This window comes from Xiphias gladius, chromosome 12 (assembly GCF_016859285.1).
Source record: "Xiphias gladius isolate SHS-SW01 ecotype Sanya breed wild chromosome 12, ASM1685928v1, whole genome shotgun sequence".
In the NCBI taxonomy this organism is placed as follows: domain Eukaryota; kingdom Metazoa; phylum Chordata; class Actinopteri; order Istiophoriformes; family Xiphiidae; genus Xiphias; species Xiphias gladius.
The window spans coordinates 13132539-13155141 of record NC_053411.1 but is presented as its reverse complement, the minus strand read 5'-3'; the positions used below and the strand labels follow the sequence as shown (position 1 = coordinate 13155141).

The 22603-nt window shown below is 38.9% G+C and overlaps 5 protein-coding genes across 15 annotated transcripts in view; 2 read left to right on the top strand and 3 right to left on the bottom strand.

Moving 5' to 3' along the window:
* Positions 1-898: 898 nt before the first annotated feature.
* LOC120797716 lies at positions 899-3492 on the bottom strand. Its single transcript, XM_040141562.1, has 4 exons — positions 3185-3492; positions 2411-2719; positions 2018-2153; positions 899-1348 (listed from the first exon to the last, which is right to left on the bottom strand). The coding sequence occupies exons 1-4, from the start codon at positions 3292-3294 to the stop codon at positions 899-901; spliced, it is 1005 nt and encodes a 334-aa protein (XP_039997496.1). The 5' UTR covers positions 3295-3492.
* Positions 3493-3611: 119 nt separating this feature from the next.
* haus3 (HAUS augmin-like complex, subunit 3) lies at positions 3612-10238 on the bottom strand. Of its 3 annotated transcripts, none has more exons than XM_040141167.1 (6): positions 10101-10238; positions 7826-8890; positions 7478-7687; positions 6821-7053; positions 6146-6431; positions 3612-5097 (listed from the first exon to the last, which is right to left on the bottom strand). In XM_040141167.1, the coding sequence occupies exons 2-6, from the start codon at positions 8852-8854 to the stop codon at positions 4870-4872; spliced, it is 1986 nt and encodes a 661-aa protein (XP_039997101.1). In that variant the 5' UTR covers positions 8855-8890; positions 10101-10238; the 3' UTR covers positions 3612-4869. The 3 variants fall into 3 exon arrangements, with proteins under 3 accessions (XP_039997101.1, XP_039997100.1, XP_039997102.1); XM_040141166.1 differs by having other exon boundaries at positions 7826-8885; XM_040141168.1 differs by having other exon boundaries at positions 6197-6431; positions 7826-8885; positions 10101-10237.
* Positions 10239-10254: 16 nt separating this feature from the next.
* Positions 10255-13726, top strand: LOC120797478 (prostaglandin reductase 1-like). 2 transcript variants are annotated; one of them, XM_040141170.1, is made up of 10 exons: positions 10255-10378; positions 10822-10958; positions 11185-11230; positions 11344-11403; positions 11950-12117; positions 12394-12440; positions 12537-12667; positions 12803-12908; positions 13213-13331; positions 13474-13590. In XM_040141170.1, exons 2-10 carry the CDS (start codon positions 10853-10855, stop codon positions 13582-13584), a joined length of 894 nt encoding a protein of 297 aa, XP_039997104.1. In that variant the 5' UTR covers positions 10255-10378; positions 10822-10852; the 3' UTR covers positions 13585-13590. The 2 variants fall into 2 exon arrangements, with proteins under 2 accessions (XP_039997104.1, XP_039997103.1); XM_040141169.1 differs by having other exon boundaries at positions 12394-12667; positions 13474-13726.
* Positions 13727-17036: 3310 nt separating this feature from the next.
* On the top strand, positions 17037-22155 carry txn (thioredoxin). Its single transcript, XM_040140956.1, has 5 exons — positions 17037-17205; positions 19177-19281; positions 19937-20002; positions 21423-21488; positions 21737-22155. Exons 1-5 carry the CDS (start codon positions 17182-17184, stop codon positions 21800-21802), a joined length of 327 nt encoding a protein of 108 aa, XP_039996890.1. The 5' UTR covers positions 17037-17181; the 3' UTR covers positions 21803-22155.
* Positions 22156-22184: 29 nt separating this feature from the next.
* svep1 (sushi, von Willebrand factor type A, EGF and pentraxin domain containing 1) overlaps positions 22185-22603 on the bottom strand; it is a 106507-nt gene continuing 106088 nt past the window's right edge. For 6 of the 8 annotated variants that reach the window (XM_040140955.1, XM_040140950.1, XM_040140951.1 and 3 more), the window contains one exon: positions 22186-22564. In XM_040140955.1, coding sequence (XP_039996889.1) covers positions 22534-22564 — 31 coding nt within the window. In that variant the 3' untranslated portion in view covers positions 22186-22533. Of the gene's footprint in view, positions 22565-22603 lie in introns of all 8 variants that reach the window. The other 2 variants (XM_040140949.1, XM_040140954.1) reach the window with 1 other exon arrangement.

Genomic DNA, 22603 nt, shown 5'->3' with positions numbered 1-22603 from the left:
AAGAAGGGTTCAATTCTAGATTTACTGGCATAAAGGTACAGTGAGCGTCAGGATGCTTCCCTCCTTAAAATTTCTAAGACGGCGGTTCATAAGAACAAGGTCAAGCAGCAGACATTGGGGACAACAAAGCTACAGACCGGCAGAGGGTGAAAACGACTCTCCACTGACCAGGATGGCCGTCAACTCATTCGAATGTGACTCAGCAACTGTAGGATGACATCAAGTCACCTACAAAAAGAATGGCAAATGGCCGTTGGGTTGAAGTGCACGGCGAGAACAGTTTGAAACAGGCTCCTAGGAGCAGGGCTCAAGTCGTGTAAAGCTAGAAAAAAGCCCAAAGCAAAGAAGAGCCAGGCTGAGGTTTGCAAAAAACCATAAGGATTGGAGTAAGGTCATCTTATCTGATGAGTCCAATTTTCAGCTTTACCCAACACCTGGTCGTCTAATGGTTAGATGGAGAACTGGAGAGGCCTACAAGAACTAAACTCTTCCTTAGTTAAAACATTAGTATTGTGTTGTTTAAAAATGAATATGAGCTTGTTTTCGTTGCATTATTTGAGGTCTGACTTTTTTTTTTGCTATTTTGACCACTTTTTATTTTCTGAAAATAAATGCTCTAAAGGACAATAATTTTTGTTTGGGAGAAATGTCAGTTTATAGAATAAAACAAAACATGTTTATTTTACTCACACACATACCTATAAATAGTAAAATCAGAGAAACTAATAATTTTGCAGTGGTCTCTTAATTTATTCAGAGCTGTATATACACACATATCTACATATCCTTTATTTATTATTTATTTTTTTTAAACTGTTTTCAAAACTGAGTCTACGTCCACACATCTCTCAATTACTCTCTGGCATAAATCAAAATAATCACCTAATAGTCACAAAGATTATGCATCACCAATCATCCATTTACCTGTAGATGTACTCTCATCTTCACTGTCCACAAGTGGCATCACTGACTCATCTCTGTCTATCCTCCTCTCTCCTGGCTTAGTGTCTCTTCTAGATAACTCTTTGACTTCTCTATAATCCGTCTCACACTGTCTATTTCTTAGCTGGAATTCAGAACAGTGGGGCTGTTCTGTCTCCATCTTATCCTCAATGCCTGCCTTTGTCCTGCTCTCTGTTCCCACTCCAAATCCAAACTCCAACACAACTACTCTTTCCTCTGTGGTTCTGTCCAGGTTATCAGCAGTGGTGTCACCCAGGACTAATCTGGTGGGCACACACTGCACTAGTGCTCCTTCTATGTGGTGCTTCTCTGCTGTTTCAGTCACAGTTTGACTCAATGTTTGAGGGTTTTCAGTGTGGCAGGAGCGCAACTTGTGGTTTCGCCTCTGTAAAGATACTGAGATATTTTTTGGACTGCTAGTATGATATCCTACTGATATCTCTTTATTCTCAATGCCAATTGGACACTCAACATCTTTAACTTTGAGTGTATTAGGTCTATACTGAGGGTCATTAGCTTCTAACTGCCCAGCGTTTGCACTATCAGAGGTGCCCAACAGTAGAAATCCTTCCATTTCACTGGGCCATCTTGTCTTGTTTTGCGGGGCTGCATCCATTTCTCCTCTCTCTTTATACTTAACTCCATTTGCTCTGTTGTGCTTTCCATGCTGTTCTTCTGACATTTGTCTTCTACCTGCCTTAGTCATATTTTCTGAATCCATTATCAGCTCCACCTCTTCCTGCACATCTAGATGTCTCATCGGGTTTGGCGGATGTGCATCACAGCTTGTCTCCCATCTTGTTATAAAACCACTGGGAGGTAAATTTATCCTTCCATTTTTGGTTATTTCAGACACAGATTGCTGGTAAAGTATGCCTCCATCTTCTCCTCCACTAGAGGCCTCTTCAGTGGGGTCAGATAGAGGTCTCTTCCACTTTAATCGACTTTCAGAAGCTACAGCGTCCTCTATTGCATTTCTGAGGATATTCCAGCTCTTTGTATCTTTATTTTCCTTCCGTGCACCTGATGTGTCATTATCTGTCTCAACATTTACTTTAAGGCAGGATGAGACTGGATGACAAGCCAACCCAGGCTCCTCTTTATGGGTATTTGAGTGTTCCACTGTGGGGAACATTACCTCATCTGGACTAAGACTGAGGATGAAAGATGGCCTGATTTCTTCAGTGGAGCTTTGAGAGAGAAAATAAATTGAGCAAGCACATTTTAAAATCCCTGCTTTTCACATAAACAGCATCAGAAGAACATCAACACATGCTAAACTTCAGGCTGTTTCCCTTTGTGTCAAATAAAGTTATAGTATATACCTTATAGGGCAAATTCAAAACAGAGGAAATATAGATGCAATTCTCTTAATACCTGGGGAAATTTTCAGAAGACATTAAATACTCTACCTCATAATACTATGCATATTTCCTTTGCTACTTACATTCTACACTGATGTTCAGAAAGTCTCTCAGGTATTTGGAGGGATGGAGTGTATCTGTCTCTACGGGCGTAACATGCTGCTGTCTCAGAAACCAAATGCTGAGTGGATGAAGGAGCCTGGCTTGACTGGTAAGCAGGGGGTTCGGAGTACTTTCTGTGGGAATAAGGCTGTAAGCACTGATAATAGGCTTCAGTCTGAGACGTCTGCCTTTCGAGTGAGGAATTCCAGCAGGAGAAGGCCTGGATTGACAGGGAGCTGTCCAGTGTCTGAGAGTACTGATAGTAGTCCAAGGTCTGAAAGCTCTGCCTCCTGTTGAAAGAGTCATGGTGAGAAGTGAAAAATGAGGACACCTGGGGCCTGGACCATGGCCTGAACAATAACATTGGGAGAGGGATGGGTTTTACTTTTTGTTTTACACTTGCATTTAGTGCATTCAGGATTTGGATTTGTTAATAGTATTAGTGTTTACTGTACATCTGCCACATTTATATACTTCGACGGTAAAATGTATTAACTTTTCTATCTTAGAACAATGCAACCAAATACTATGATTGACAATCCTGTGATTTCCTCTCGCCCTTCGATTATACTAATATATTAAATTGCTAGTGTTTGCTATGTCACTGTGCAGGCCAAGAAGCCTCTGCACTGCTCTGCTCAGGCAAGTGTAAGTGTAAAATGTAGTAATGTGAATGTATCGAAAAATGGATTCTCTAACTGAATGCAAGTGGATGTCATGATAACTGTGTGTAGCCTCTACTTTGTCTGACTTACCGGTTTGTGTCTCTGACTTTTCTCTCCTCCTGACTCATGCTCCTGCTGCTCTGAGCCCAAGGCTCCCTCTGGCTGCCACAATACCTCTCCACTACCACATACAAAGCCATAGCAAAAAAACATAACGTAACAACAGAGAAATTTAATATGTAAGTATTAGATAACTTATATGAAATGTCAAATTGAGAAACAAAAATATGGAAAAAGTCTCAAATGTTAATTCTACATCATGTCTCCTTGTTTTACACTTTATATATACAGTGCATGCCCACAAAGTAAAGTTGCAAATTTTCGAATACATAGGATTTAATGTTTTTTTTATTTTTGAAGGAACATGTCTGTAGAAACCAGGATTGGACATTGCGCGTTCTGTCAAGTAGTACAGTATGTCATTGTGATTTATCAAATAGGAATCTTCCATCAAAGATTTTTTTTTTTTTTTTTTAAATCAAATTACTGAACTCCACAACACCCACAGGCTAAATATAACAATTTTTTAGCTTAAAAAGGCTAAAAATAACACGTTAAAGCAGTTAACACTTGTTACCAATATTTTACAATCATCCAAAATGTCACTTAGCAACAATACTGTTTCCTACTGGTTTCAAAAATGCCAAACGACAAAAAAAAAGTTAAATAAAATAAAACATTAATAGAAAACATTAATTACAAAATGGCTAATATGTCTGATGATATGGAATTGCTGACAAGGAGGCAAAAAACAAGCAATGGCATGAATATCAAAAATGCTGCACACATACATTAAACAAGAAACCAGTTAACTTGAGGCTTTTACATGATTTTTTTTTTTCTTCCTTTCATAATATACTGCAACAAGCTTCAATAAGATTTTCTCTACTTGATGCCTGACTGACTTTGCCTGTCAATGCTGGAGTAGTTGATCTGGGCCCGCAGAGCAGCCAGAATCTTCTGGGCCGCCTGGGACAGAGATCCTGAGTATAGCCTACTGTTGGACTGCTCCATATCCTCCCTATCAGAACAACTGTTACTCTCTCTCTAGCTGAGGATATCTTGACTCTTCAGCAGTGAAAGGCCTGAACAGGATAAAGGGACAAAACAAAGAGTTAGGTCAGTTACCCAAACAGTTACACTGGTTAAAACTGGTATCTCAAAAAAAAACATCCAACAATTGCAAAAGCATATTGACCAGAGTGTTTTGCACAGCAAACTATACAAAGTATAGTGTGAATCTTCCAAAAATCTGTATCTTTATTATAATTATAATAAATGAAACACAAATAAACTTACATAAAGATAACATTTTACTTTATTTATCAATTATTTAAAACAAAAAGGAAACAGGAAATTTTACAATAATCACAAGACACTTAATTCCAACATTTTTTTCCCGTGTTTAGTTTATATAAAATTTTTTGTTTGAAATACATACACTCAAATGAATCCCAGTCACTGTATAGGCAGAGCTTTGTCCCAAAGATGAGTCAATGAGAAATCAAGGGATTAATCTCCCACACAAACCAAATGAAAGTACAGATTTTGAGTAGGATTCACACTATAGCAGAGCATGCCTTAATCAGTAAACTTCCTCCACTGAAGGCACACAGTTTACTTCTCAGATCAGCATCTCTTCAAGCTTTACACAAAAACTACACATCGAGTTTGAGCTGGCTATAAAGGCTCTCCATCCATTCTGGCAGGTTCAACTATTGCTGCCCTCTCTTTGCTGCCATTTTGCCCTCCAGATCTTCCACTATTTTCTGCAATAGCCGGGCATCCCAGTGAAAATAGATATATAATTGTCTCTCCCGCCTGAGGAGGGCATTGCGCTCCAGCTGGGAACGCTTGGCTTTAACCTCCCCCATGATTTCTTGCATAACATGCTGCAAACTCTGTAGCTGAGACTCTGCTTCCACAAGCTTCGCTGTCAGCTCCTGTAGAGACAAAGGAAGAGGAATGAGAAATGAACAAAGAGATTAATTATATGAACATACTAAGTGAGCACAGATATGAAACTATGAGGTACCAGATCCACCTAAGACGGCTTTAATCACCCCCCCCCAAAAAAAATCTAACTTAACTAGTTATGCAAAGAAGGTCATTTCTGTAGTTAATGAACTTTTTCGCAAATAATTCTTTTAACATACTAATTACATATCAGAGAGAACGTATCAATATAAAGTAACCTCTCTGCATTAAATCATCAAATTGTCATAGTGATGTTTATGAAATGTTAATTTCTCATGTTAAGGTCCTTGCCTCAAAATTTAATTTAATCACTTAATCCACAGAGGGAACTTGGTGTAAATATGTTGTTTTTTTGTTTTGTTTTTTTATGTACTGTTCTTGAGTAACTTCACGGACAGAAACATGCCACCACACAAACAGATTGATGGACATGCTGATGCATAGTGTCATATAGGTTATGTACTATGGTGGTGGTACAATTAGCAAAATTCAATCTAAATTTCTATTAGCTGGTTTATAAAAGTCTGAATAGAATGAGAGTTGAGTATCTGACACTCACAAAGTCTACAGTGACATTAAAACAGCATCTGTGACTACTGAAAATTCCTCAGATTTGAAGGTAAAAAATACACAAACGCGAAAGCTATTCACTCAAACTGTCACGATGTTGAGTAAGAAAATATGAATATTCTCAGACATGGTCAGCGGACAAATACAAATATCACTGCACTTGATACTAAAGTTTGTCTCATGCAGTACAGCAGTTCAGCCTGAGAGCCATTTATCACACACTGCTTATATGCCAAACACCTGTGTCTCTTTAAGTTAACTACTCAGCATTGTGATATGTGAAAAATGTGACAAGAAAAACATTATTGTGCCACCAGCTTCCCTCACCAGTAGTGACGAGTTTAATTTAAAAATTGACTAACTTACATAATGGATTGCTTCTGACATTTACTCTGTACGGTTGACCAAGATGACTGTGCATAAAATTAAAGAAAACAAACCCACCTGTGCATTGGGGCAAAGCAGCTCCTGGTCAGTGATGGCCGTAAGACGTACCTGCGGCCCTAAGACCAGCTGCTGAAGCTCTGTGTACATGGCCCTGTGGAGTGCCTCACAGTCGCTATATAGACCAGCAGCTTTGTAGTACTGCTCATGGTCAGCACCAGCTAGAGCATCTCGGGTCACATGGAGGTTGCCTGCAAAGTCACAAGCAGCCTGGTCCAATGCTTCATATGTCCGAAAAGGCTCGGATGGACCATGGTCTGAATCGTGGTCGAGGATCTGGAGCAATCTGAGGAAACATTGGATATAAGTTACATTCCAAAGTAAGACAGCCTGAATTTTAACAATACAATACAATACAATACAATACAATACAGGTATAGCAGAGAAAGTGAGTGAACGATCCTGGTTTACATTTGCAAACATTCCAACGCCACCAAACAGCCCCTAGGGAGCAGTGAATGAATAAATGAACCAGTCAATCAACTGAGTTACATTCTGGCCTTTCTGTTGTTTTCCTTTTCTTATCACTTATCTATAAAGATGACAAGAATAAATGATCAGAAATCTATAAAAGGTATAGAATCACATAGTTCAAAAATGCTGACCCCAAGGAAAAAGTAATTTTAGAGAAAGCTCAAAACAGGTCTGTAGTACATACAGTTTGGCCCTTCTTACCTGCTGAAGGCTACATCCTTGCAGCTGATGATAGGGTTGGGCCTTGGGTTGATAGCCAGATCAGGGTGTGCCAGGGACTCGATCCTAAGAGTTGCTGCTTCACCTTCCTTTACCATTCTGCTGTTTATTTCTCCCAGCTGCTTCAGACACGTCCTCCAACTCCTCAACTCCATCTCCTGAGCCAGAAGGACCAGGTCAAAGGATGCCTTCTGACGGAGTAGGTAGTCACGAACCTAGGTGGAGAGATTTACATTTCAGTTGTTTCCACGTTGTCTTACAATGACAGAGGTGGTTTCATGTCTTCAGGTCACAGTTAGACAGTTCACATGGCTGAAACGGACACAGGGATCAAAACTTTGACTTTTATTCCTGATTAATTCTTGATTATTTATCCATTAGTATGAAAATCACTCTTGAACTAAAGGACAAAGCATAAAACATTATGAGTTGGGAAGCAGCAACAGTCTCATTAAATGGTTTTTGATTAAGATACCTGAATTTTCACCATCTCCAACAGTGTGGTGTTTGCTAGCTGTCCCTGAAGTCTTACTTATCTGTGTGAGACTTTGCAAAAAATAAATATATATACCATATATTATAAGTTTAGCGCAGAAACTCAACTATCTCAAGGTGAAATGGGAGACATCACCTACTAACCTGATCCTGTCTGGAGGTGTAGTAGTCCTGCCTGGCTAGTTGCAGAGCCAGGTCTCCCCTCACTACCGGCACATTGAGCAGCCTGGCTGATTGCCTAAGTGCAGCAGGTACGGGTCCATGAAGCAGAGCCTCCAGTTCAGCCTCTACAGCCTGTAGCTCCTTCCGGGACACAACTTCACGCACATGCAGTGAGGTGGAGGTTGAAATGCTCTGATAGAATGAAGAGGTAGTTATGAAGGAGAGCTTGAGAGAGTAACCCAGAACAGTAACTACTGAACACACAATGAGAACAATGATATTATTTACAATAGACAAGAAAATACACCATACTGTATATGTCTGCTTTACCTTGGTATGAGTTGATTTCTCTGAGAGCCAATCCAGTCCAGCCTTGACACTCTTCTCCTCTGCCATGGCCTGCATCAGTTGGTGTTGGGTCACAATATGAGACCACTGAAGTCTGGCCATCTCTGTCCTCCTGCGCTCCACCACCTGCTCCTCCCTCTCTCTTCCCTTGTGCTCTAGCTCCTCCTCCTCTCCATCTTCACAAGAACTGAGGTCGAGGACCTGGAAGCGCTCAGAGCAAGAAGTCTCAACAATGTCAGAGATGCCCTGGAAGAAATGCTTCTGAGTGAAGGCAGCTAGTGTTTTGGTGTTGAGCTCCTCCTGGTGCAGATAAGGATCCAAGGACAGCTGAGAGAGGAGGAAAGTGGGCCTTTTGGAGATAGAGGGGTTTGACAGGGCCATGGGCTCTCCTGTCGCTTTTTGCTTGGTTTTTGGTTGAGCAGGGAGATATGAAGCAAGTTTGCTAACCTCATCTGTTAAGTTTTGTAACAGAGTGTTGGTGTCAGCATTCTCAGCTCCAATAAAAGCGCTGGCCTCCTTTAACTTACATGCAGCGCTCTCCAGCTCTGTAGTGAGTCGTAGGTCAACATCTGCACGTGAGGTGGCCACAACCTGCAACCTGTTATAGCGTTGCTGCTTCAGCTCTCTCTCTTTATACAGAGCCTGGAGCTCTGCCTCTAAGTCCTCTATGGCCACTTCGGCCTCTGATGCAAACACAGAGCATGAAGATGAAGAAGAGGGCCCTAAGATGTTTCCACTGCTCCCATCTGAAAGACCAATGGTTTTTAGGACCTCACCCAAGGCTGCTTCATCCAGAATTGGTTTGCCAGACTTCCGTAGTTCCTGAAAAGCACGTGCCTCCTCCACGGTGAGAACATTGTTCCGATTGAGGGTCCGACAGACAAAGCGCAAGAAGTGAAGGTTCTCTGGAGCACAATCAAACAGCCAGTCGAACTCTGAGGCCTTCAGAGTTGATGCATCAGGATAACCTAGGCGGCCCAGCGCCTCCACAAAGTGGCCACCGTCTAACATGGTGGTTCAGCACCCTGTTTTCCCCTTGTTACTGTGCTAGTCAATCACACAGCAGCACAATGTGGATTATGGAGAATTAAGTGAAAGCAAATACAGAGTAAGAGAAGATATGGCAAAGCAATTATTAGCTCTTCGAAGCTTTAATCGCCTTTGCACATTTTTTTGTTTGCTGCAGCTACATTAGCAGTTAAAAAAACTCCAATGAATGGTGTTAAAACACTGGAACCATTTCCTAACACACAGCATTGTGAGTAAACCGCAGAGCACAAAAAATAAATAGCAACACACAGTTTAACTTGTAACAACTTATTATCTCAAAAAGGTGTTGATTCAAAATAATGACCATTTTGGTGAGTATAAATAAATAAATGAACTAAGACTAAATATTAAAAAAAAAAAAAACACCTCTCAGAATAACCATAAGGCCATAAAGTTGAAACAAAACCTCTCTAAAACAGTTTCAAAAAAATCTGAACGTTATCATCTTCATCAAGGTAAGATTTATTGCAGAATCAAAATCCTATCCTAACCTTTCTGTCACAACTGTTCTCTCCTTGGACATGACACAAAACACTACAGGATAGTATACAAAACATCATAGGAAACCATCTAAGTAAAGCTCTTAGGTAGGTTAGACTTTGAACTGGTAATTTTAATGTGAGGCTTTGAATAAACTGTGCAGTTTATAATGCAGGAAAAATAAAATGACAAAAAAAAAAAACACAGAAAAATAAGGTTACTGTCAGACAATTAATATTTAAGTAGCCTAATCCTGATCTAACGCAAAATTATCAATAGGAGCATCCCTGCTTAAGACACAAAACATGAATATTGAGTAATATAGTCTACTAATGTCATTAATAGTGGGTAATGTTATGGTGGATACGTTTTAAAAGCTGTTAAAGCCGTTAAGGCCAAGGACAGACTTTTAGCCAACAAACATTATGTTACGATACTATGATAAGAGAAAGCCCAACGATATCTAGTCTCCTCTCACAATATCTTTCAGCTCCAATTTAAACTGGGGCTAGGAAAGTAACTGAGGCAAATATTCGCTTTTACTGCTGTTAGCTTCTGAAGCTAATGTAAACAGTTGTTATGTACAGCCAGTTAATAGCTAGAAAGTATAGCTAGCCTAGTAATAAGTACCATGCCTCCTGTCACTTGTATCGAAAGTAACGATTTTCGTGTGTTATCTTACCAACAAAAGTTAAAACGGTAGACAACCTTTCAGCCCATTACTTACGTATTTTTGACTCACGAACTCCGTTTTGCTAGCACCCCGTCCCAGGCAGTTAGCTGCACGCGCCAAACATCCAAACTGAAAAGGCGTCGTCACGCAGGGACAACGCGACGTCCTCCGTCACTCGCCGAGGCAGCGCTGAACCTTCGGCCAATTAGATTTAATGATCGGGGCCGGTTTCCCGCCCACGCCTCTGTCATGCTCTCAGCAGCCCACCGCTCCCCGAGCCTATGTTCACTGAGTTAAAACCCTCTGCCATCTTTTGTGGGGAGCAACAACTGGTAAGTCGTATGGATGAAGTTGCTGAGGCTGCTTGAGGGATAACGTGCTTGTGTGACCTAGATTACCTGCTAATTTAGGAGGAGGAACATCTGTAATTATAAGACACTTTTAGTCCACAGCAGGGAGTTTACTTCTATCTTTGAAGCTTTTAACTTTAACTTAATTCGTCGAAACAACAACCAGTGTTATCGTACTGATAGTTACACATATATCATGACATATTGACTTTAGTAACATATAACTTTATCATTGTTCTGCCGAAAGAAATCATTCCAAGCAGGTGTTAAAACATTAGACCTCCTTCTTATTAATTTGTATGTGTGTGTGCAAGTGTATTACCTTGAAAGTGTATGTGTGTGCTATCATGTGTGTAAGGTGTTTAGTTTGATGCACTATATCACCACAAGTTAATTTAACATAGTCGTTTCTTCTTTTGCTTTAGTGAGGAAGCTGTTATTCTCAAATACCCAGTCATGGTCCAAGCCAAGACATGGATCCTGGTCAAGCACTTTGACGGCTTCCCAAAGCAAAGCAACTTTGAGCTCAAGGTGGAAGAGCTTCCTGAACCCAAAGATGGGGGTAAGGTGATTATTATTATTATTATTATTATTATTTTAATCTCTATTCACTCTACTTAGGCTTGAGGAGGTGGTCATGTCATTTGTCTTCATTGGTCTCAAACATGAAACTCCAAGCATTTGAATTGAGTCACTGTTTACTTGACTGAGTCACATACCAAGGACAAAAACCTCTGTAGTTTAAGCATACAATTAAACACTGCTGTTTTTCACTCTTTTTGTTTCAGAGGTGCTTTTGGAGGCAGTGTTTCTCAGTGTCGACCCGTACATGAGGTGAGCAGAGAGTAGAATCTGGCGTTATCGTGAACACTCTTTAACTTTGCAAAATCATTTTTTAATGAAAAATGCATGTAAAAGGTAGTTTTACGCACTGTTTGTCTCACCAGGCCGTTCAGTAGGATTCGCATGAAGGAAGGCAATGTGATGATTGGAACTCAACTGGCCAAGTAAGGAATAGAACACACACACACATATGGAAATGTCTTTCATCTATCACGATGTAGTGTACATGCCTGATGTTTCCTGAAACACAACAAGGCCTACACCTGCTATTAATTACCGCAGCCTTTGATTCACAGTGACTCAAGTGAAAACAGGACATTGTTTTCGGGCAGAATGTTCAGATGCTCCATCTGTTTCAGTGGGAATGTTTTTGTTGATAAACACAAAGAGTATATTACTTGATGATCAACCTTTACAAAGAACCTCAAATTAACCCACATGTTACATTTTTTTTTTCTTTACTTTGTAGTTAAACACAGTGTGCAAAACTCATCTGCTGCATGGGTTGAAATCATACAGTTGTCCAGGATACCATGACACACTCACATATAGACAACCAACTTAAGAGTTTTGTGTTTTGTACTATATATTTATACTATACATATGACACCATGGACTGAATTGCCAAATGGGTGGCAAAACACTTGATTGACAGATGACTTTCTTCTTCTGTTTTTTTGTTATTTTGTTTTTTTGTTTTTTTTTTGTAGAGTGATCCAAAGTAATAACCCAGCATTTCCAGTGGGGAGCCATGTTGTTGGCCGTTGTGGCTGGAGAACCCACACAGTCTGTGATGGGACGGACCTCGTTGCCATCATGCCTGACTGGCCTCAAGATGTCTCGTTGTCGCTTGCTCTGGGTATCATCGGCATGCCAGGGTAAGACAGATGTGAATCTGCCTGTCCGGATAGAAACTGATTGCAGGAAGTTTTGTCTTCCTTTTAAGAAAATAAACAGGCAAGGCTCCAGATGTTTTGTCCTCTGGTGAGCCGAAGTCACTTTATAAAAACTGATAACCTTGCTATGGAAGCAATTACAGATAGTTTACATTACAAAGGTCACTGAGGCTCCTCTGGGGAACTGAAGGGAAAACATACACTCATGCTTTTCAGCTTTTAGATGTTGGATTTTACTCTTTTTCTCCCTCTCTCCAGACTTACGGCACTGTATGGGATTGAGGAGGTTTTGGGAGTCCAGAAAGGTGAGACCCTGCTGGTAAATGCTGCAGCAGGGGCTGTTGGCTCCGTGGTTGGCCAGATTGCCAAGATCAAGGGCTGTAAAGTGGTTGGTTCAGCAGGGTCTGATGCGAAGGTGGCCTTCCTGAAAGAGCTGGGCTTCGACGAGGCCTTCAACTACAAGACTGTTGGTTCCTTGGAGGAGGCACTGAAGCAGGCTTCTCCGGAGGGATACGACTGCTTCTTTGAAAATGTAAGCAACGGTGGTGTAGTTTCAAGCCTGAAAAGTCTCCTTGAGTTCTTCTTGTTTCGTTATTTCCTATGTCGAAAACTATATAATTGCTTATTTTTTTCCTTGGCACAACTGACACATCAGTCTTGATTTCAGGTGGGGGGCCCTTTTTCAACTGTTGCCTTGCAACAGATGAAGAACTTTGGAAGAATTGCAGTATGTGGAAGTATTTCTGTGTACAATGACACCACACCTCAGACAGGTTTGTATTCCCCTACTTTAATCTTCTATATCAATAGTCCTGCTAATTTTACTATTTTAACTTGTAGTGAAATGCAGATAGAACGGTGTATAAATAAATTAAGAAGAATAAAGAAATTATTCAGCCGCTCACAACTTTATGTGTATTAACACCTTCGTTCACTAGAGGGCAACACTGTGTTACTGAAAAGCTAAACAGTCTTTTAACAGAATTTGTTTTCCTCATTCTACTACTGAAAGTTACTTAATGTTTTTCTTCAACCATCTCTCTCTCTCTCCTCTCTCCCTCTCTCTCTCTCTCTCAGGCCCATACCCCCATCTCACCATGATTTTCAAGCAGCTTAAGATGGAGGGCTTCATGCATAGCAAGTGGGAGCATAAGCACCCCGAATCCCTCAAGAGACTAATGGGATGGCTGAAGGAGGTTAGTGACTGACAGCAATTTATTATGACGTCTGATATAATTCATCAATTTTCTCTGTGTGTCATCAGTAAGGAATAAATCCCAACTATTAAGATTGCCCATGTTTCTGTTTCTGATTATTCTGTTTATTCTGCATCTGCAGGGCAAACTGCACAGTCGAGAGCACATCACAAAAGGCTTTGAAAATATGCCGGCTGCTTTTATGGGGCTGCTGCGGGGAGATAACATCGGCAAGGCTATCATCGCAGTCTGACGTGGAGCACAGGATCAATAGAGACAGAACAGTATTACCAATATCTGACACATTATTAAAGAATTCATATATGCAGGACTGATAGACACATACAACTAACCATATACTGTATTTTCATATTAACATGTAGTTGTCAAAATAATAAAACATTATAAATGAAAGCAGTCTTGTTATTTAGTTGTGAAGAAATGTGATTTTATAATTTTTAAAATTGCTTCATACTTCACTGTTAAAGGTTTGACTGCTTTCATAGCACCACCGAGACAATTATTCCCATATTTGAGTATACTTCATATGGGAGAGACCCGACTGCTGTGGGGATTCAGCAAAGGATGGGATGGCAGTTTTAGTGAGAAAGAAGGAAAGAAATATTAACTACATGCCAGCAAGTGCCTGGATGGGCTGTGTGGATCTGCTGCTGATACATTTTATACTGTAACATAATTAACAATGTACTTTGTATTTATTGAAATTTTTTATATAGTTAATACATTTTTTTTTTTTAATTAATTAATTTTTTTTTTTAATTTCTCCGTTGGCATCATGTCTTTTACTTGTGTGTTGGGCTTCATATTGCAGACGGTGAGCAACTATACCTTACAAATCTGGTGTTAATTTATACATGTCCTGCAGTTAAAGTCTGAGAAGAGGGGAGAAAAACCTATTGAAAATGTGTGCTCCTTTTGATACTAAAGTGAGAGGAGTCTAGATAATACAGCAGGCACTGTTAGCCTGATGCCGCCAAGTGGAGCTTTTTGTTTCATCAGGAAATAGTTAGTATTTTTAGGCACTAATCTGAATTTCATAAGGCTGTGGAGAGCCCCAGCTCCATGGTTACATAGGATCCTGTTAGTCTGCTATGGCCAGTTTTATTCCAATGGGGTAGTGCAAGGTTTACCCACTTTTGTATAGTAGTGTGACAGTTTGTGTACCTATGGGAGCATATACATATGTATATATGTGTGTGTGTGTGTGTGTGTGTGTGTGTGTGTGTGTGTGTGTGTACATATATGTGCATATATGTGTGTGTGTATATATATATATATATATATATATGTATGTATGTATGTATGTATGTATATGTATGTATATGTATGTATGTATATATATGTATGTATATATATATATATATGTATGTATATGTATGTATACATATATATATATGTATATATATATATATATATGTATATATATATATATGTATATATATATATATATATGTATATATATATATATATATATATATATATATATGTATATATATATATATATATATATATATATATACATATATATGTATGTGTATATATGTATATGTATATATGTATATATATATATATATATATATATATATATATATATATATATATATATAGATATATGTGTGTATGTATGTGTATATATATGTATGTATATATATGTATATGTATGTATGTATATGTATATATAATATTAATATATTATAGGAAATATAGCCTAGATGTTTGGAAACAGTTTAAGCAAGGCAGGAAAATCTTAGTAGTCGTGGCGTAATGATATCCTGCCGGACGTTGCAGTAGGCGTGGTAGTACAGTCGAATTGAGCTGCGCTGACTAAGTGGTTTACGGTAAACCAAGAATTTGTCAAGTCATTGTGACTTGAACTACTGCTAAACCTCTTTCCTTGTTGGTACCAATACTTAGGAGATAAACAATAACATATACATTAACAAATTATTATACTATTATTATTTTACATGATAATGTATACACATGTATATATATATATGTGTGTCTGTGTGTGTATTTATATATATATAATATTACTATTATTATTATACATGAATGTAATTGGTCATAGAATATCCAATAATGAGTATTCTCCAAAATGTTTTTTCCGGTAGGCAAAAATATTTTTTACATGTCGACCGATTCCTCCGAACGATTTAAAAAAAAATAAAATAAGGCAGTAGCACTACTGGAAGTCAAAATTTTAAATTACTGTATTTATGCAACACCTAGTTGTGCTGGTGTTACCATTATTCCCACCCAGGGTGGACGAAGACCCGCCCCTACCTTGCCACTGATTGGCTCCGACTGTGGCATTTGCTTTAAACCTAACTATCTCACCACCCCTCGTGGCTAAACCTGAACCAATCAAGCCAAACAGAGGCATAATTGGGCGGGTCTTGGCCCTCCTCGGGTGGGGAAGAACATCTGCGTTGGGCTGACAGAGTAAACATGGCAAGACCCAACAGCATTAAACCGTTGAGGTGTAAAGCTACGAAAATGAAAAATACCGCATTACATCTCTGACAACTTTCAAAATAAACGTCTTTACTGTTAGTTTTGTTTTTGTGATTTTTGGTTTGTTTTATATATATCTTTAAAAAAAATAAACATGGTCAATGACACTCTTTTGTTCCACTACAATACATAGAAATATCTACATTGTTATACCACTTACACATCCTCCCTACTACATAATGTCCTCTCCCAAAGTGGTTCACAGCGTGTATAAGGGAATAACACAAATATTTTCAGACACATGGTACAAAAACACTTAGTTGGAAGTCGATTAGGTTTAGGTTTCTTTAGCCTACCCTCACTGATATAGTTGGGGTGGACAAAATAATAGAAACAGCTTTTTGTATAATGCAGTATAGTTCAACATCAACACAAACTGCAGCCTCCAAAATGACCATAAAATTGAATCAACTCCTTTCTAAATAAGTATCAACAAAAACTGAACATTATATCTGTCATGAAGGTAGGATTTTTTGCAGGATTGCTGTGTTCGACAGTATTCGTTTTACATAGGTGCACCTTTGTATTTATTCGGTTTTGAATGTATGTCAAACATACAAAACATTCATAAAAGAAAGACAGAAAGAAAGAAAGACAGAAAGCAGAAAAAACAAGAACAACAAATATATGCGCATGTTTACACACACACATATGTATACATAAAATTGCATTAAAGAAAAACAAACACAAAATATACTTGATACAAGAATAGTTAAATGAACAGATAAAGCAAAATTACTGATGGTGTACAATTAGTCGTAACTCCCTTAAATAACAACTTCATCTTTAGATAAACAGAATTGTTGTATTGACTCTTTTTAAGGACGTTCATAAGTAGTACCTACATCTTTTCAAATGTCTGGATTTTCCCTTTAATGAAAATGTTAATTTTTCCATAGATAGCGAGCTTGAAAGCCATTTTTAGCCATTGTCCTAAGGAAGTTGGATTTTTCCAGCACAGGGCAATTGTTTGTGTGGCATACAATTTTAAAAAACAACAAACAAAAAAACAAAAAAACAACAACAACATATTTTCCCGTCACAACTTAAGATACGTACGGTAGGCAACATATACAGTAAATACAACTCAACCAACCACCGGCACCACTATCCCCCTCCCGTTTTCATTAGCTCGTCTAACAATGACAAAGACTTTTATTTTTAAAGCACAGTACACGAGCTTCCGCTGTCGGACTACGGTTGAGGAGATTGATGTAACTGTGATAAAATCGCGGCGTGTCTTCTGAAAGAAGGGTATTACCATACTTAGCCGCTTGTTGTCTGCTCGAGAGACTTTCATTCAACAGTTATCATGGTTCGCCAAGTGGAAAATTTGGTAAGTTATGAGTCGTTCATTTCGCGGATTTTTTTTTATCGTTTTAAGAACCGCCATGGTAACACGATGTCTTTTACGTTCGATGCCGTTCCACCGGCCGGCCCCGCGCCTTCTCCCTCTCTCGTTATCCATTCTCCACTTTGGAGGAATTTACTTTCTATGGTTTCTTGCTTGTTTAATTGAGGGAGACGAGCCTTAAATTAGATTTTAAAAAAATCAGCTTAAGGCTTCGAGTACGCATAACGGTTCTTAACTGGGTGATTCAGTGTGAATAATGTTGGCTTGATAAGTGACGCTGAAGTTAGCTTCGCATTCGTAGGTTTCACAAATTTTGAAACAGTTTTAAACACTTTTTACACCTTCCCTGTTAATTTACTCCAAGATTGACATGTCTACACGTTTTTGTTTTTTTATTTATTCATTTTTTTTAAAAATCTAGACCGTCTGCTCTGGTCTCGTTTGGGGGGGGGGAGTCAAACAAACTAAAACGAAGGTTTCATAAATGTGAAACTGTCTTAAACAGTCACAGGAGTCTAGTTGTTAATTATGTCCAGATTTGACTAGTGTAAATGTAGGAATTTTAAAGGCTAGACCTGGTCTAAGGATGTTGTCTGGATGGAAATTTTTCTCTTTCGTAAATAATTTTTTTTTAATAAGGTTCTGAAATTGGGTTTTAAACAGCTTGAAGGCTTTAATTAGCGTTTCTAGCACCCTTACACATTAATAAATTGTTGAAAAAACGAAGAGTCGGTTGCGCAATATCGTCACTAAACTTTCTTCTTTTGGTGTCGAATCGGAGGCTAACTTCATCCCAGCGTGGTGGCGGATAGCCGCCACGATGTAGGTGTCCATAGATTTGCCATCTTGTCGCCAGGCGGGCTTACTGCTCCTTTTAACTAAACGTAGTGGAAATGCCCGAAAGACTAACTGTCCCTGGTGTTTTGTTTTTTTTCTCACGGCCGCAACACTGAATGACACCAACATTGCCCGTCGGCTGTGAATGAGTTGCGGGTACGGATGCTAAAGGAATGGCTAACGTCAGCGCTACTACATAATGTTGGGGGTTGGCGGGCCCACCACAGCAGGCCCTAACCCGGACCACTGCGTGTCTCCGCAAGGGGCTGGTGGGGGACGGGTGTGTCCACTTCTGTGACCAAGCGCGTTGTAATACCGAAACTTTACAGCCGCACAGATTTACCCCTCACGATTAACTGAGAAACACGTTGACTAATACACCCGCAAAAGTTACAGAAGTATGTAGTTTAAGGCATGATTTAGAATCATTAGCAGGCATACTATGAAAAACAGCCTTGAATTTGCAATTAGCTGTGAACAGATGCGCGTTTACAAACTACTTTTCTTTTCTTTTTTTAATAAGGGGAAGAGTCATTTAATTTTATATAAATGTAGTTTTGCTAACTAACCTATCTGTTCACACTGGACATCCATCGTGTTCGAATGTAACAGACTGGTAGCTGTAAAGAGTGTTTAGCGGTGTGTAAATTCATTATTTACAGCCCAAAGTCATAAATATACCTCGGAGGTTATAGGTTATGATTCTGGAGAAGGGGAAACGCCACGAAAGAAACCTTTAAGGTAAAAGAGGGAGAAACCTCAGGATCATCAACACAGGAGGGCACAGTAATCCTGTCAGTGTCTTGTATAGAGTGCTTTATATAAATGAGCTGTCTTTGTTTGAAGGCCATACCGAAGCCCAAACTGTTACACACACTGAAAATAAAAGCTTTGAGGTATGATGAAGGGAATGTTAGGTTTAAATTTGCAGTCTAATTAACCGTCGATCACTGACTAAATGAATAACTGCAGCTAATGGTCCCAGAGGCAAACAGCCAGCGATAACTAAAACAAAGTGCAAGCTGCAAGTTCAGGTTAGTTAATTGTGTCACAGCATAATCAAAAATGAGTCACAGACGTTATCTGTTTTCATTTTGTTTGTTTTTTTTTCTGTAGGAGGAGTTCATGGCCATCCTGAAGGAGGCCGGAGACAAGCTGGTGGTGGTGGACTTCACAGCCACGTGGTGTGGCCCCTGTAAACAGATCGCCCCACAATTTGTAGTAAGTGGATGATTGTAGCACTCAAGTCTCTCATTCAAAAAAATTGTTGAATGAGTTTTGAAATTGCTTGGTAAATGGAAGCGTCTTTTTTACAAAACCAAAATAAGATCATGTTCAAAACGTTTTTGTTTTTTGTTTTTTATTGTAAACAATAAAGTTCTGTTAAGGGAGGGAAAACACTTGATTATGTGTTCAAATGAACAGGGGAAAAGATGAGGAGAGAAACTTCACTAGATGGGCACAAAAAGTAATCTTTTCTACAGTGGAATCAGTTTAAGCTAACAAAATGATTTTTAGAGACTGTTTGACCCTTTTTCGTAAGTCTGAATATGAACCATTTTATTTATAGACATACAGTAGTTGCAGCTTTTGTGACACAAATGTCTGTAGTCTGTCAGGGTTATTTAAAGGAGCCTTTTCTTTAGGGATAGGAGTTGCTTGAAAAGCATCTGTTTGTTGCTAAGGCAACCCTTTGTCAAGCTGTTCCCACTTCAGGTAGGAAATGCCCGCTTCACTGGAAACGTGATGTGATGGCTGTGCATACGGTTTTTTCACATTAGGGACAGAAATGCATCGATATACTTCTTTCTCATAATTATATGGTAGCAGTCATCATGTGCATCATCTTAATGCTCACTGATCCACTGTTTTGCAGGCACTGTCAGAAAAGCCTGAGAACAAGAACGTAATATTCCTGAAGGTGGATGTGGATGAGGCTGAGGTAAGTGTGTGTTTGTCACTGTCAGGAGGGGAAGTCCAAAACAACAGTGTGTTAACCAAAAAGGAAACAATGGGGTTATGAGAAAGACTGATTGAAGGAACTGTCCTTTATTTTTTTTCCTTTCCACCATTTTGCAGTTTTAGCTTATGTTGACGGGGTTGCCATGCCATTAATACCCAAAGCAATGTGGACTATTCGTGAAATCCCTTTTACCAGGCCATGTGGAACCACAGCTGGCTCGTGACCAAAGTTGTTTCTCTCAGTGCTACACCGTAGTGAAATGAGAGCAAAGCGTGCTTGATTACTGTTGCAGCGTTGAAACCTGGGACATAAAAATGCAAATAAATAAGCAGTAAGCCTTAAACATTAACAGCGCTTTTAAAGAGGCATTACAGCTTTTGGCAGAATGATTGCACCTGCATGGTGGCTTATTATAACGTATTAACCCTCTGACACACAATGACATAAGGGTTGTGCCTGCATGGAAAGGGTATTTTTAGCTTTTGACCAAACTCCAGCTAATATCTGATCTGTAAAGCTGTAAACATTAAGCTTTAATACCATGTTTGATACTTCCTTAAATAAATAATTAACACTGCATTCAAGAGCTGAAACAAGTGATAATTTTCAGTAACTGATCCAATTAATATGCAAGTGAACGAGGGATTTTCAACCAGGTCGCTCATAATCTAATCTTGAAGTTATAGATACTTTGGACCTTGGGTAACCTGAGTTGTTCAAGAAACTGGTTCACAGAGGTACCTGAATAACTTTGTCTGTGTTTGATTGTGTTCCAGACCTTACGGGGTTAATAGGTTTCCCGGCAAACTTAGTACAAGAAGTAAATCTGCTTATTGGAACAGGTCCCATTTTGCCCCTGTAATTGCCTCTAACAAATGAAATGTTTGGTTGGCACGCAAGTTCTACAAGACAAACCGGTGTAGACTAAAAGTATTTGGTGGCGTGGACAGAGAGGCGCTCAGTTGTCCTGCTCATCTTAAGATCACAATAGGTTTCTCAGTATCAGGATAACTTTGCCTCAAGCAAATCCAGTCTGATCCAGTTAATGCGTTTGTGTATATATATATATATATATATATATGTGTGTGTTTGTTTTTTTTTGTTTGTTTGTTTTTTAATATGTCTACAGTCTAGCTCCAATACGCAGAAAACTTCGACAGGCGTTGCCAGCTGTTACATGTTAGCGTGTGCATGCATCTTTTTTAATATCTCAAATCCCCGAATTCACAACATGTTTATGCTTCTTATAGACAGAAAGTTATGTTTGTATTGTATGATTAACGGATGTAATGTTGTGTTTGAGGTCTGTTCCAAGTGAACATGCACGAGACATTCGGGGCATAGCCGTGTTTATGACTCTGGACAGCCATCTGACTGTTGTTCCCTTTGCTCTTTTCAGGATTTGAGTTCACACTGTGATATTAACTGCATGCCCACATTCCAATTCTACAGGAAAGGAGAGAGGGTAAGTCTGAATATACAGCAAAGATGGAAACAGCCACATCTCTGAATATAGTAGCAATGTGTCAGCAAACAGTTGCACATTTACACATCCAGCAAACGGAGTAAAATTAGCTTATGTTTGAAGTCATGTTAATGGAATGAGTTTAATATCTTAACATTAATATTTAATATCTAGCTCTTCTTTTAGTTGTGGGTTATTTTTTTTGTAATTAATGCTGTTTGTAACCCTCTGTGTGTGCTGTCTTTCAGGTTTCCGAATTCTCTGGTGCTAACATAGACAAGTTGAAATCGTTACTGGAATCTCTGAGACAATAAGTTCAACCGACCAATCCACATGCGCCCTGGTTGTATAAACACCGCAGAAGCCGCTGTTACGCTCTGTCCAGGGCTCATAAATTTCAGTTCCATTTTATGTACAATAAGCATTAGGTCTTCTATCCAGTAATTTATTCCACTCTTCATGTATCGGTTAAATAGTCCTGTCAGCTCGTTGTAGTATCAACTGTCTCAATGACGAGCTGGAAATTTGACCAAAATCTGATGTGATGACCACTTTTTAAATTCTGTTTTATATGAATTGAAGAATTGGCTTTACTCCTGACTCTCCTGAACTTTTCTTTGTACGTTATGTGTTCAACAAAGTGGATTTAATAAATGAGTTACAGAAACCTTGTAATATCATTTTTGTAATTCACATTTCATTGCAATAAGCACAACAGAACATAGTTTTGATACACAACCTCCTGCTGTAAGAGAAAAGAATCTGATCAAAATAACTGGTATTTTATGCTTTAATAAAAATGTGAGAATAGTTTACACATATACATTGGACAATCGCATCAATAGTTTTTACACATCGTACAAGTATATAGCAGCATATGTTTAATACTGTTGAGTCTCTATATGAAAAAATACAGCTTTATTTTACAAAATGGTTCTTGCTTTGCCTTTTGCAGAGAGATGAGAATGAATGGTTTACAAGTGTGTCAGTTAAATATACAAGAATTCCCTTCATAAGATGATTCACATGGAGCTGAGTAGAAACTTCAGAAGTGATAGTATCCTGATCTCCTTTTCCTGCAAAGCAAAGCAGAAATAATTTGTAGTTTTCATGTG

Bases quoted from the DNA above. Each gene is read 5' to 3' on its own strand.
- LOC120797716 (XM_040141562.1), bottom strand. From the start codon at position 3,294: ATGGCTTTGTATGTGGTAGTGGAGAGGTATTGTGGCAGCCAGAGGGAG. The intron at 2,720-3,184 runs GTAAGTCAGACA...CTCTTTCAACAG, and splicing joins AAAGTCAGAGACACAAACCG to GAGGCAGAGCTTTCAGACCT. The intron at 2,154-2,410 runs GTAAGTAGCAAA...TCTCTCTCAAAG, and splicing joins TCTGAACATCAGTGTAGAAT to CTCCACTGAAGAAATCAGGC.
- haus3 (XM_040141167.1), bottom strand. From the start codon at position 8,854: ATGTTAGACGGTGGCCACTTTGTGGAGGCGCTGGGCCGCCTAGGTTAT. The intron at 7,054-7,477 runs GTTAGTAGGTGA...CTCTCCACCTAG, and splicing joins ACACCTCCAGACAGGATCAG to GTTCGTGACTACCTACTCCG. The intron at 5,098-6,145 runs GTGGGTTTGTTT...TTGTCTCTACAG, and splicing joins TGCTTTGCCCCAATGCACAG to GAGCTGACAGCGAAGCTTGT.
- LOC120797478 (XM_040141169.1), top strand. From the start codon at position 10,853: ATGGTCCAAGCCAAGACATGGATCCTGGTCAAGCACTTTGACGGCTTC. The intron at 11,231-11,343 runs GTGAGCAGAGAG...TTGTCTCACCAG, and splicing joins AGTGTCGACCCGTACATGAG to GCCGTTCAGTAGGATTCGCA. The intron at 12,668-12,802 runs GTAAGCAACGGT...TCTTGATTTCAG, and splicing joins ACGACTGCTTCTTTGAAAAT to GTGGGGGGCCCTTTTTCAAC.
- txn (XM_040140956.1), top strand. From the start codon at position 17,182: ATGGTTCGCCAAGTGGAAAATTTG. The intron at 17,206-19,176 runs GTAAGTTATGAG...TTTTTTCTGTAG, and splicing joins TTCGCCAAGTGGAAAATTTG to GAGGAGTTCATGGCCATCCT. The intron at 19,282-19,936 runs GTAAGTGGATGA...ACTGTTTTGCAG, and splicing joins AGATCGCCCCACAATTTGTA to GCACTGTCAGAAAAGCCTGA.